The sequence below is a fragment of the Heloderma suspectum genome, chromosome 5 (assembly GCF_057233095.1).
Source record: "Heloderma suspectum isolate Gila_16-S chromosome 5, 16-S_ref, whole genome shotgun sequence".
NCBI classification, from domain to species: domain Eukaryota; kingdom Metazoa; phylum Chordata; class Lepidosauria; order Squamata; family Helodermatidae; genus Heloderma; species Heloderma suspectum.
The window spans coordinates 81,007,499-81,022,273 of record NC_139462.1 but is presented as its reverse complement, the minus strand read 5'-3'; the positions used below and the strand labels follow the sequence as shown (position 1 = coordinate 81,022,273).

At 38.6% G+C, this 14,775-nt stretch overlaps 1 protein-coding gene across 2 annotated transcripts in view; it reads left to right on the top strand.

Annotated features, from left to right (window-relative positions):
- The window catches only part of VEGFC (vascular endothelial growth factor C), a 74,173-nt gene extending 59,892 nt beyond the window's left edge, over positions 1–14,281 (top strand). For both annotated transcript variants that reach the window (XM_084860296.1, XM_084860295.1), the window contains exons 4-7: positions 2,724–2,875; positions 5,502–5,611; positions 5,915–6,248; positions 13,770–14,281. In XM_084860296.1, coding sequence (XP_084716422.1) covers positions 2,724–2,875; positions 5,502–5,611; positions 5,915–6,248; positions 13,770–13,884 — 711 coding nt within the window. In that variant the 3' untranslated portion in view covers positions 13,885–14,281. The remainder of the gene's footprint in view (positions 1–2,723; positions 2,876–5,501; positions 5,612–5,914; positions 6,249–13,769) is intronic.
- Positions 14,282–14,775: the final 494 nt, after the last annotated feature.

Below are 14,775 nucleotides of genomic sequence, written 5' to 3'. Positions count from 1 at the left end.
GCCCAACACACATGTACAGCTGTACCTACACAGGGGCTTCTTTCACGCATTCAGGTGAATGTGTAGAGGTCGAGTGTGGCCAGTAGGCATGGCCCCCATCCCCTCCACAAACTCAGTGAATGCGTGGACAGGAATGAGCCAGCAGTGCTAATGTCTAAATTAAAACCTAGAAGTAGTTTAGGAACACATTTTGGGTTGCCTATTGGATTCATAAGCACAAGTCAGTCTAAGTGTATTGTGACATTAAACTATTAATCTGAATATTATCTGTGTATACTCATTTCCTACATGAATAGGTTATATGGCAGGATTGTGTTAATAAGGAAGTGTCTGAATGACATTTTGCCCATCCATGAAAAATAAATACAAGTGGGACCTGCAACAAAATGTTGCAGTGTGAAGTGCTCCTATTCAGTGTTAGAGGCAATCAGCATGCCTTCTTCATTCCCCCTACCCCTGGCTTCTGCTCCACCCCCTCCAACAGACAGCATTCTGTTCTCACTGAACATTGGCTGTTCGGTGGCCATTGGGTTTTTTCTAAAGTTTTTTTTTTTTTTTGTACTTCTGCAAACCTCAGGGTTCCCTTGAGCATGTTAATACCTCCCTCTTGTATGTGGATGGTGCTGTTTTGGCTGCATAAGGAGAAGGAGTTTGCTAGTAGTATATATGATTAAAAATATGAGATCTTGCAGTGGCCATTTTATGTATCATAAACTAGAATAAGCAATTCTGGCATGAGTGTAAGGTTGAAGAAAATAACCTGAGCACGGCATATTATTGTGTGTTCTATTAGGCCATATTACTTTGTTGCAAGTCTATACTTTGGTGTGTTATGACCTATAATCAAAGCAATAAAATCATACTTACAAAGGAAAGTGTACATCACTGCCTCCTGATTTAGGAGGCAGGAACTAGTCTTGTTAAATTCATCCAAAGACAACACTATCTGTACAAGTGATTCTCAAACTATTTGGCTCCTGGGACTAGTAACTTGAAATAAGTATTCTTCACAGCTCAGTAATACTGCTTTATGTGAATATATACCAAATTGTGAGGAATTTAGAACTAGATAGATATAGATATAGATATAGATATAGATATAGATGAGAAAAATAGAAAGACTGATAACACACCATTTTTGTTACTTTTGTTGGAATTTTCAGGGTGGTTCACACTTAAGCATGTTCATCACTTGAAGTGTGCAGCATCCAGTGATGGCTTGGATGGGTGAATGAGCTATCACAGATTCAATATCACAGATAGAATTTTCAGTGCATTTCAGTGGAGTGAGTTCACACATTCAGCTGCCAGGCATCACAGGTACAGTAGTCTAGAGGAATCAAGTAATGTACATGCATGTGTGAACCAGTCCTAAGTATTCCAACATTAAATTGATGGTATTAAACATAATCATATAATCATGACTATGAATAAAGTCAGCCACTCTTATGGTTGCATCATACTCTAAGGTAAGGATGAGGGAGATTTTAGTTTGATTCGCATTTTGAACCAACAGGCAAACTGAAACTTAGCGATCCTTCAAAATTTGCGCTTCTCTGAATTTTGCAGTGGAATTCGTCAATCAAAAAATGTGTACAAAATACATATATTATACATACATTATTGTGTGCACACAAATACATACATACATTTGTAAAAATATCATTAAAATGCATTATAGGAAAATTGCTTGCAAACATTTGTATGTTAGGCAAAATTACATACTAAAATGCATGTATTAGCATAAATATGCCCCAAAATCTGTACCTGTTTTCATGTGAACTTTAAAAAAACACTCAAAATTTGGGATAAACCAAACTTAAGATTGAAAAAATTATCAAAGTCCGGGATGAACTCAAAGATTGGAAAAGTTCTCAAAGCATAGGATGAACTGAACTCATGACTGGAAAAATTGCAAATGGAGAGAAACCAAAATTGAAAGAGTCATCCATCCCCACTGTATGGTCAACACACAGAAACGAGAATGGGAATATGCCAATAATGCCAGGGAGTGATGTAGATAGATCTGCAATATGAGACAAAGCTGTGAAAGGGGCACAACTAGCCCCTCCTCCAGTATTGCTATCATGAAGGGTAGGCAACAGTGTTGCCATGGACACCAATGATATCCTTGAGTGTCCCCTTCTATTTAGACCCATATATATGAACATCAGTTGAAGGCAATGTTGAATTAGGGTAAAAAGTGTGTACTATCTATGGCAGTATTTATACAAAGACCCTACCAGAGGCCTCATACTGTCTTTGCACACCTCTACTCCTTTCTGTAACTAGAAAGGTTAGAAGTTTGAGCACCTAGGCCACAGTAATTCACTAGGCTGGGCTCCAGCTCAAGACCTTTCTTTCATATAAATGAATGGTTGCCATTAATTCTTACTATGCGAGGGGCTATTCACTGAACATATATTGTGGTAATTAAAGTCTACTACATTACTGTGTATTTGTTCATTTTTACAACCAAACCCACATGAAGTATCATGTTACCTTGACTATGGAACTTACCCCTCCCATCCACACTCCAATTAGCTGCTTAAACAGCTTTCAGTGAGGAGATAGGAACTTCTTCAGGATTTCTCTGTGAAAATTTCAGTCTGTGAAAAAAGTTTATGAAGAATAATTTACATGATAAAAGCATCACTCTCACTTTTGCTTTTAGTACAGTCTTGATGTATAAATAAGTTTTTTTCCTCTTGCCTTCTATGTAGTTGTTTGAAATAACTGTACCGCTGTCTCATGGCCCCAAACCTGTAACAATGAGTTTCGCCAATCATACAGCCTGCCGATGCATGTCCAAACTGGATGTCTACAGACAAGTTCATTCCATCATTAGACGCTCCTTGCCAGTGACACAACCACAGTAAGTATTAGTGTCACACTTCTTTTCCTATGTTATTAGAAAACCTTTAAAATCAGTTTAAACTTATTGGGTATGTCTTGAAAATAAAACTAAGTAGATTATTGTGATTCAAATATGATGTAAAATTAAGTATATCATGAAGTTATACCAAACTTTAGGAAGAACTAGGGGTTTCTTTTTCTCTTCAGGAAGCAAGTTTATTATGTGATTTGTTTAATGCAAAAATTTGTGCAAAGCAAGTTCCTGAACCTTATGTCAAAATCAATAAAATGGTGTTTTGTCATTAGTTTAAATTATGGAAGGACTGCAGCACTCCAGATTTGTAGCAGAATCATTTAGTAAAACTGGTTTTAAAATTAAAAATTAAAATTATATAAACAATTAGTTAGTTACATTTTATTTGAAGAATGACCATGTCTCAGTCCAAATTATGAATAATCTTCAGTTCAACAACCTTATTTGCCAGAATACTGAAAAGGATCTTAGAATTTAGAATCTTAGAATTTAGCTGCTTCCCTAAATGGGTGGGTGCAAGACTCTAGATATATTTTTGCTGATTAATCCAGCCCTTAGTATTTAAAGGCAAGATTTCTGTGGAATTTCCAGGTTTCCAGTTGGCTTCTGTCCCTCAAATTGGCCATGGATGCAGTGGTGGTTTACCATTTCCAAATGTTCCCTGTGTCTTATGGCCACAGCAGAGCTTTTCAGGGAGCTCAACATGTGGTATGTTGATGTCAAATCTCTGCAGCCCACTCCTAGAAATCCTTGGTGGAACCTCAGAATCTGGCCTAAATATCCATTAATTCACTGTAGGAAACTTGAAATACCATTCTAGCATTAATCATTCTGGGTTTCAACCAGTATTTAATGATATTTCATTGTACAAAATTTTCTGTGCAATCCTATACATGTCTACTCCAAAGTAAGTCCCATTGAGTTCAGTGGGGCTTACTCTCAGGTAAGTGTGCATAGGATGGCAGCATTAATGTATGATTTTTCAATCCTGTCACCCACCTTTTACAATTCAGTCTAGTTTCTAAACTATAAACAATATTTTATGTAGTTCTATAGTGAATATGAAGAAGTATGAATTCTGTTGCATAGTGCTTGCCTGGCGTCTACTACAATTAATTTCTTCCTTTTTGTCCCTCAGTTTAGATATTTTACAGTGCAATCCTGTACATGTCTACTTAAACTAAGTCCCATTGATGGGACTTATTCCCAGGTAGGTGTGTATAGGATTGCAGCCTTAGTTGTTTTTAATTGCTTGGTTGTTTTAGATAAATGGAATTTAGGTATACATTATGAAAAGTGGTACATTCTTATCTGGTGGTTTTTAATACTTCTTAATAGACTGTACTGTTTTCACCATGTCTGACCTTACTAATTGCAGGAATAACACTTTATTTTAATGTAGCATCATTTCAGCATGACTGAAATATTTCTCTTCCGTTTCCTTGGTTTTCCTACTTAAAGTAACAAAATATTAAATACTTTGCATATTGGTCTCAATCCAGCATTAGGCTTGTGCAGCAATGTCATGTGCTCCTCTGCGCATGTTTCCCTGGGCTGAAAAGCTCCATCCAGGAGCCCCATTTAGTCATGCTGATAATCTGTTCAAGGGTGGGATATATTCAGCCTTTCCTTCTTCTCCCAACCATATAATCACTGGTACTGCTGACTATCCGGAGCTGTGCAAAAACAGCCCTGGCTATTAATTGGAGCTTTTCAGCACAGAGATATCTGCATGAAGCATCCATTTGTGCTTGTTTCCCATGCAGCTAGAAAATATGTACAAGGAAGACTGTTTCTGTGAGTTTACTGCCCTTTCTGCCCTTGCAAGTATATTTAACACCCTTTAAATAGCCTATTTCCATTTGGAAACTTGTTCAATCAATCATGCCAATGTCAGCTGTGTCCAATCTGGTTCTTTCTGAGTGCTTACTTAAAATAATGTTAGCCTTTACTGAGAGGTTGTCAGAAATCTATTTTTCAATTGGAGACTTTTTTTGTTAAAGCAAAGCATGGCATTTTCAGTTATGTAATGCACTGAAGCACCACCTGTGTAATGATATGTATTCTGGTTTAGATTAAATTCAGTCCCATAACCTAGTAAATTTTTTGCAACAGAATCAGTGCTGGCTCCAGGTTTTGGAGGGCCCTTGGGCAAGACACCCTCAAAGGGCCCCTTCAACCAGTGAGTGTACATTTTCATCATCATTGTCTTCAGCTGCTATTACTCCTCATCCTCTTTTGCGTCTTTGCTACCACTTGCTAGCTTGACAGGGAGAGGGCCAATAAGCATGTAGGCGATGGCATCTGCTTGTCCTCCTCACCATCACTATAGCCTGGGCCAGAGAGAAAGGCTATAGCAGCTTGCAACAGCTTGCAATGGTGAAAAGCAAGAACAAGTCCAGGGGGCTCTTGTCAGTTGGCCCCTGCGTAGGTCTTTGGCAGGTGCCCAACCATGCCTCCACTTGACACACTGGCCCTGAGCAGGATGTATAATAGGACGAGAATAAAAGTTTTTTAAATTTATATTTGTCTGCTGAAGCAGATCTCTGTATGGACACACTTGTCTTGTATTTTCATTGTAATAAATCATGAATGTATGTTTTTTCCATAGGTGTCATGTGGCAAACAAAACTTGTCCAAAAAATCATATTTGGAATAATCACATTTGTAGATGTCTGGCACACCATGACTTCAGTTTCTCTTCCTATCTTGGAGATACTGGTAAGCAAACATGCTTTAGCAGATTACAGGCACGTGTTCTTATTCAAGCAAAAGAAAAAAAAATCAACATAAACTTCCCAAGATTAAGAGCTCTTTAATCTTTTACAACTGTCTTAGAGAATATGGCACAATTTACTCATGTTTGTTCACTTCACACTGAGGGATCACAAATCCAGTGATTTAGACATGGGTGTAGGATATAATTATTTAGCTCAAAAATGTGAAATTAGCAAATGTGTGTTCCACTTTTTGGCAATGCCTGGAGCAGAATTTATGTTTTTCCAATGCTTGCTATGCTCATAGACACTGCGGAAGGATACCATGATATCTGTGGACCTAATAAGGAGCTTGATGAAGAAACCTGTCAGTGTGTCTGCAAAGGGGGAGTGAGGCCTTCCAGCTGTGGACTCCATAAAGAATTAGAAAGAACATCATGCCAGTGTACATGTAAAAATAAATTGCTGCCTAGCTCATGTGGACCCAACAAGGATTTTGATGAAGAAAAGTGCCAATGTGTATGTAAAAGAACATGCCCTAAACATCAGCCATTAAATCCTGCAAAGTGTATTTGTGAATGTGTAGAATCTCCAAACAAATGTTTCTTGAAAGGAAAAAGATTTCATCACCAGACATGCAGGTAAGTAAAGAACTGAAAGTTTTTCATAGTCTTGCAACTTCTATTAAATATTATTTTTGTGGTGCTGAAAGGCATTGGCTACAGTTTCTTGCATTTCTTAAGTTTGCTAATCATGCTAACGCTTGATTTCTGACAGGTAAGTCTGATGCTTATCGAGGTAAAACAGTATGCAAACTGTTTTACTAGTCCGGAAATAAAACATCTCACTTGTCATACATAATAGCTTGACCAGAACATGCTGTTTGATCTGCTCACTGGTCATGTGTGCTTTGATTGCCTGAGTAATCCATGTTTAGGAATATTATACCAGTTCCTAAATGTCAGTGATGAAACAGACCTATGCCAACATGGATCTTCTTTACTGCTTCTTTACCCACAAAATCATTTCATTTCCCATCAACACATACTAGACAGCATTTGTTTTGGATACTATCCAAAAAATGTGATGAAAGTCACTTTTGAAGGAGATCTTACTGAAATTTAAGTTTTTAGTATATCTTGTATGCATCGGCCGATCACTTAAACCAAATGGCCCAAAAATCCACAGTGATGACCATAATGTGAATGATATGTGTTCTTTGTAGTAAACAACATGGTTGCTTTCTGAGCCTTTTTTTTTTCATTTTTTATGAAATAATTGTGGTTTCAGAGCATCCATGCATACCTAGACTGTGATGATATATAGGTATGGATTATGTTAGCATTTGGATTAAATCAGTTATGCTTCTGTGCTTTGTTTCTGAAGCTGCATATTCAATGTTGCATACTCAACCTTTCAGTGGTGTTTGATGTACATTTTTGCATAGTATTTCAATATCCATTTTGTGGACTTGATCCTATGGCTTCTAAGTTAGTTGGTTTGTGTAAGCTAGTTGTGACAAACCCGAGAGAGCTTGCCCAAATCAGCAGTTATAATGGACTGAGGAAAAAAAAATTTCTTAAATACATACAGTGATGATGTGCTGCAACAAATTCAAGGATTTTTACTGAGTATGCTGGAAGTCCTCCTTTTTGCAAGGATTGTTGTATGACAGAGGCTACAAGTAGATGACAGCTCAGAAAACCAGAAGAAAACAAAGTCGAAAGGCAGTTTCCACAGAATTGCAACACAGATCTTCTTCAGCTAAAGATTATCTATATTTGGGTCATACATAACAGCGTTCCGTGCACCTCAGTGTTCAGTCATGCCGGCCACATGACCACGGAAGCGTCTTCGGACAGCGCTGGCTCTTCGGCTTAGAAACGGGGATGAGCACCGCACCCTAGAGTCGGACACGACTGGTTGGGGACACCTTTACCTTTATAGATACATAGCCCATTCTGCTTTCCTCTTAGAATCATAGAATCATAGGGTTGGAAGGGGCCTACAAGACCATCAAGTCCAACTCCCTGCTCAGTGCAGGAAGCCTGATTTCCAGGCATCTCCCATCCAAGTACTAACCAGGACTGGCCCTGCTTTGCTTCCAAGATTAGACGAGATCAGGCACACCCAGCCCTTTGTGTCCCACACACACGGTCTTAATCCGGATTGGGAGCTCTGCATCTGCTCAACAGTAAAAAAAAAAAAAAAAGAGGGGGGAGATGTAGCTGCTAGATACAGATTTAAAGGAATGTCTGTTTTGGCCCTGAGTGACCTATTCTCAGTTCACTATTATTCTCCTTTCTGGCCTTAACAAGCCATAAGCCCATTCTCTCTAGAGAGAGAAAAAGCAAGAGTTGCATCCATTAATCATACTCCTGATTTACACTAGCACTGTGGCTAGTCAATTCTCCTGTCTAGCATAAAGATCTACTGTCTCTTAGGCTAGACGAAAAGTCACTTGACTAGTATCTCCATAATGTTTTCCTGTGCCCCAAGGGGCAACACTATAGACGCCGTGTGCATGGGTGTCCCAAAGGTTTTCCCTCTGGCCAGGATAAGCAACATAACAATCCATAAGCTCATTAGGACTAGAATGACTAGTGGCAAGAGAGAGGAGAGAATAGCTAGTGGTGGCAGGGGCAGTCAGGAATGGCATAATGAGAGGGAGCTAAGAAAGCACAGATGTTTCTGTTCATTTTTCAATATCTGATGACTCAGCCTGGAGTCCACAAGATTTGGTTGGCCCTGGTACTCACCACCATAGGAGAGTGAGGTCTTTAAAAAAAAAAAAAGTTTTAATGTTGTGAATAATTATTGTGAATGAAGAGTGAGGTCTTGACTGTGACATCACACTGACTGCAGGAATATGCTACCACCCTGATGCAGAGCACTGAGCTGGGGAGGGTGGGGATGGGTTTGTTCCTATTGTGTTGAAAATAGTGAGATACCTTACTGCTTTCTAAGGTTCTTCAGGGCTCAGCACAAGGTCACGGAGATCCTCCAGTGTTTTCCAGGCTCCAGAGAGGGATGGGGACTCTCACCAGAATAAAATATGCGCTTATCAGTGGTGAGCTGGGTAGCTTATTTGCCTGCTCACAGCTGAAAAGCATTGTGTTGTAGGCAATGTGAGGTGATAAGAAAGTTCTGTGTGGAGAACATACAGGACTTTCATTCATTCACACATACAAGTGTCATCAAGTATGCATGTTTGAATCAGTCCAATTAAAAAGTATAATGTGCACTGAGAATTTCTATAAAAATATTATTAATAACTATAACCAGCTTATCTGAAGCGAGGAAGAAAATATGTCTGACCTGTACCAAAAATGAAAGTTTTTCCCCCAACAATCCCCCACCTGCATAATATGGTTCCTGTGGATATATTTAATAGGAAAAAAACTACAGGATGAAAACGCATAGCTCAACAATTAATCCATCATGGATTATTTTTTCTCTTAGCCTAGACTTTAATATAAACTCCAGGATTATGTCTATGCCAGAAAGTTATGTTTTAAATTTTTACCAGGCATGATGTAACTTGAGATTCAGAATTGTATATATTATACAAATAAGTCAATCCAGTGTGACAGGTTATACAGAAAGCCTTGCACAAGATGTGGCAGGCCAGCCCAGGATGATTATAGCTTCTGTGTCTTCCCCATTCTTTACTGATTTCCTCATAGCTGTGTTGATTTGTCGTAATAATTGGCTCTAATGTAATCCTGTTACAAACATGGAATGCTGATTTTGTTTTTTCACAATACTTCAAACTCATTTTTCTGGTCATACTAAACATGCATTTGTGTGTACCTACCATCATTAGCTGCCCTTGAAAATCCTAATATACTAGTAAATTTCAAATCTAACTCACTTGTCATATTGCTACTGTTAAAGATTGGCTACCACTGGTTGCAACTTCACTATGTATGGTCACACAATCAGCTACTACTGTTTAATAAAGCACTTATTAAGACCTTGTTGCTCCTTACTCCTGTATAGTTTATGCTGAGAGAAGAGCCACGAGAAGAAAGGAACAGGTATACAGTCTCTTTAAATAGGATCAGTACCTTAGGTCCCACACAGTTTGTTCACATGAACGTTACATGGATATTATTCCACTTGTAACCCTCCCTCGTTTTCCCACTGCTGCTTCTGTCTTCTTTCTTTCCCCCAAAAACCATTAATGATGAAAAGACAGGATAGCTGCACAGTGTCTTTTGATGGTAGTGCTAGGAGGCCTCTGTCTGGAAGCATACCCTCTGAGTGTTTAAAATTCTGTGTCGCAGAATTGCAGAACTGTACATAATTATATACATTCCAAGAGAATGCATTAGTAATCTATAACTATTACCCATTACTACACAATTGCAAAAATTATTAGGCTAAGGGCCATTTCGTGTTACAACATTCCTACAGTAAAGTTTTGTTCATATGGGAATTAACATATTAACGTATATCGTGTTTGGCAATTCTACGCACATGAACGTGCTGCATGCAAACATGGTGTAGTCATAGGTAACTGTGGCTTCCTAGAATGCATTACAGTTCTTTATATGTATATGGATTCATAACATGTGATCATCTATCTATGTACAGAGCATATTATTTATTTGATTTGTACCCTGCCTTTTGTACCAAGAAAAATGGCACTCAAGGCAGCACAGTGCCATGTTAACATATGAAGTGCCCTGTAACAACTCTGTGTTCTACTCTATCCTCAGCTTTTGCAATAAATGGAGATTAATAACAAGAAACTAATTGCCCCAGGAAAAAGATACTGAAAATGACTCTGTTGTTATATTAGTGAAATAGGCGTCCCACATGCAGACTTACTAGGAGGGGAAATGGGGAGAAAGACAGACCAGAAAGGGGTTCCTACATATTAAAGAAAATCATATGTTGTGTTTTTTCTAAGTCACCACCATAAACAAAAAAACCTGACAGGGGCCAAGGGCTGCACATGCGCACTGCCCTTTTGTTGCCTCTGAATGTCTGCAATAGAGAGTAGTGCACAAGCAAAACCAATCAGACAAACAGGGTGGAGGTTAGGTTGAAGGGAAGCAAGGGGCCTGAGACTCCAAAGGCAGAAGGAATTGGACTCAGGGCTTAGTTCCTCACTGTCCCCTGAAAAGCCTTTTAGATTGAGAGCAAAAGTGCCCCCTGTAGTAAAAAGAAAGATGACAAAGGAGTCCATAGGCAGAAGAATTGGCCTTGGAAAACATGTGCTCTTAAGACATGTGCTCGAGAACGCTAACATTCTGCAAACCCATTTTCCCCTCCTATATGAGACCTGCTCCAGCCAAAGCAGGACGCTTCTAGCTCAGAAGGCAGGCCACAGTGGCTGTCCCCAGAGCCAGGTCCATAGAGCCAAGTTCCCCACTCAAATTAAGGAGATCCAGACACGGAAGCAGCCTTTGGGTTGTAAGTTGGATTGGGGCGGGGAAGAGCTGATCAGGTTAGAAAGTGAGGGTAAGGAGAGAAACCCTCTTCTTTGTCCTGGTACTTTTCTCCCATTTCTCTCCACAAATGTGTTTTTGCAGGCCCACGCGTTTAATATTTTATTTGTAAACTGGAATATGTAAGTGAGCTATTAATCAGGAGGAATGTCAATAGAGCATCACTATACTATGTTTAATAAAAACAGAGAGACAAATTTAAAAACAAATTTAAAATATAGCTGTGTTGAAACTTGAAACATACACTTTTCGCTCTTGACTCACTGCCAGTGTTTGAAAAAGCCAAAGACTAGTACTTTGTCTACATTATACACCAGAGGCTATTTGGCATTGTCAGTGTGAGGTTATGTTAGGTCAACCTGTTTTAAAAACAACCTTAAGAAATTATCATGCTATGACATACTTGTTTATAGCTTTTTTGCTGCAATCCTTGTAGAAACAAATTATCTACTGATGCAAAATATTTATTTTGTAAGCATGAAGTGTTTGCTAGTAAAATATTTGATTACTTTCCTGACTGAAGCGCTATACATTATTGCTGTCTTTTCATCGCCTTTTCAATTTGTCATATGTCTAAGCTCTAAACTTGTATATTTCTCTCACTGATGTAGTAAGAACTGTGCATGAGCAAAAGTGTGTGTTCTCTGCACAGGCTCAGGGCATGTTTTAAATCAGACTATTGCCAAGATAAATTATTGGCATTTTTTTTTTTTTAAAGAGAGTAACTGATCTGTACGATGGCTCATTACAGATAAATTGTTTAGACTAGTAAATAGAAGCTCAATACCAGAAAAAAAAACTACATTATTAGTCAGATAATTACATTGATTTTTAATATTTTAAACATCCATGGATACTTGTTCATAGCATAGCTTGTTTATCTATCTATTTAATTTATTCAATGTATTAAATGCATCATAAGCCATTTTCTCTAGGTACCATACAATTTAAAACATAGGCACTTTATTATTAATAATTATTATAGAAGATGCACATTTATTTTAATTATGGCTAGATTATTGGACTGGGACTGAGGAGACCCAGGTTAAAATTTCCAGTCAAGGGTAAACTACATATCACCATAGCTGCATAATTCTGGCCTCGAGTGTAGGGGAGCTTTCCCCACAAATTGCCGGGGGCGGGGGAGGAGATGACACGATCTGGATCAGGACCCTAGTATGTTGGTTGGGGGGCTTCAACTCTTTGCCCCCAGTGAGGGTCCCAGTCTAGACCAGGCCTCCACATCTGCGATTTGCATTGCCAGAAAAGGTTCTATTGATTCCAGTGGGACCTGATTTGGAAATACAAATTGCAGGTGTAGAGGGCCTGATCTGGATTGGGACCACAGAAGGGGCAAAGGGTTAAAGTCCCTTAACCCCCATGCTAAGATTTCTGTCTTGGGGTAGAGGTTGTGCTAGCAATTTGCAGCTGGGGGGAAGTGTACTTAAGACTAGCACTTTGCAACTAAGGTAACATGCAATTTGGCCCTCAGACATAAACTTCATTCAGTGATTTGGGGCCAGTTACTACCTAACAAGATCGTTGTGAAGATAAAAAATGGGGGGCAGAGAACAAGCTTCTTCAAGAAAAGCAGAAAATAATGTCATCATCATCATCATAAATGTTCGTAATTTGTTGGAATCATTGAACTTACAAATATGTTCTCTCTCTATCGCTCCTCCCACCACTTTTGCCCCCAGCGATTGGTATTCAGTGACATATGACCTCTGAATGTGAACATGTCACACTGTACTATCTTGTATCTGTCTTTTCGAATGCACATAACAAAAATTAAGAAAGAGGCAGGTTTTTAAGTTTCCTGCAAAGGGATGTCTGATGGCCTGTTCTTGCAAGTTAGTGTTCTATTGCTCACTAATACAAAGTTGGTAAAACATCCTGCTTCACTTTCCTCTTAGCTTCTACCCTTCTGCTTTCATTCATTATTTCAAATAGGTGATTTTAACTGTTATAATAATAGGGGCTTGTGTGCTAAGGTAAACAGGCTGTTGTGCAATCCTAAGCACCAAAGTCTCACCTCATAATCCCGAACAAAAATAAACATTACCATGGAACAAGTATTTTAAAATAGGTCTGTGAAAGAGAAGGGACTGTGGCAAGAGGAGAAGGGCTTTAAGACCTGTAACTACATACATAGTGTCCAGTTCTGTTAGCACATGGGTGAACAGATTTCAGGTGTACAGGTTCTACTTTGTATTTTGCTAGAACCCAAAGATCCACCAACTGGGCACAAATGAAAAATAGTGGCTTAGTGGCCAGCCATACAATTAGAATAAAGGAACAAGGTACCTTTGAGCATATGCTCAGCTCAGGAATTGGTTTTCAAAATCAGAAATGAGCTCACTGTTCTTTGACCCCGAAACCCACTCCTGGTTTCCCCACAAACATTCTTCATTTCAGCAGCCTAATTCGGGGTGGAAGAGCCTTTTTCTTTTGTTGTTAAATAAGTGGCAGTCTGAAATCTTTGCCAATCTATTGCAAATTACCCAGAGATCTACCAGTAGTTTCCGATCTACCTTTTGTCTGCCTGTTAGCACTGTCTGAATCCACACAACTTATAAAGCATCCTCCAGCAGGTGTTATCAGCTTTTCCGAGTACACAATGCAGACTCTCGAATAGACAGAAACATTTCTCATGTAAGTTTTAGAGTTTTTCCAACACCTGTTTTTCCCATCTTCTTTTAGTTGCTACAGACCACCATGTACGGTTCGAACGAAACGCTGTGAGCCTGGATATTCTTACAGTGAAGAAGTGTGTCGTTGTGTACCCACATATTGGAAAAGACCACTTATCAATTAGAGAAGAAGCCATCATCTTACAATTTGGTGTACATTTTTCCTGTTTTCATTTTTTTAAGACTGCTAACATTTTGGATTTACTGTGCAGAAGAGACATTATAGGATTTATCCAAGACAGACTCATTTGTGCTCTGAGACACATGAAAAGCAAATGTAAAAAAACAACAACTGGGATTTTCTTCATTATAAAGAACTCACTAAGGTCTTGATTTTTGCCAATGACCAAACAGCCTAGGTGTTCTTCCTTGTGATTTTTTAAAAAGATAATGACTATATAATTTATTTCCATTAAAAATATTGTACTGCATTCCTGTTTATAGCAGTAACAATTGTTAAATCTCACTGTGATCAATATTTTTATATCGTGCAAAGTATGTTTTAAATAAAATGAAATTGTATTATATACTGTTGAGGTCTTCGGTGCTGTTCGGCGTTCTGTCTTATTACTTAATCTGCATAGCTGCAATTTAGAAAGATGAATGGTGACTTTGAAGTATTCTTCTGGAATCCTGACGTTAGTAAACTTAAAAGTAAACGATTGGCTAAATGGAAGACTATTTGAGAAAGCAACGCATATTTTTATAATTGAACATGTCAAAAATTATACTTATGCCCAATGAAATGCCACAGCTTAGCCTTATAGGCAATTTGCCATTGCCTCTGAGGGTCCATTTGCCTGCCTCTGAGAACAAATATATTGGTTCTAGGCCAACCAGCAGGACAGTGACACAGAGCCAAACAGAGTGGAAATTTGTATACTCAATGGATTCTTTAGGTATGCAGGGAAATACTACTTTTTAAAAAACCACACCCATCCTAAAGAGGGCTGCACACGTGCAACCTCCTCATGTAGGAACAGGACATTAAAAACATTTAAAAGCCCTAAGAGTGA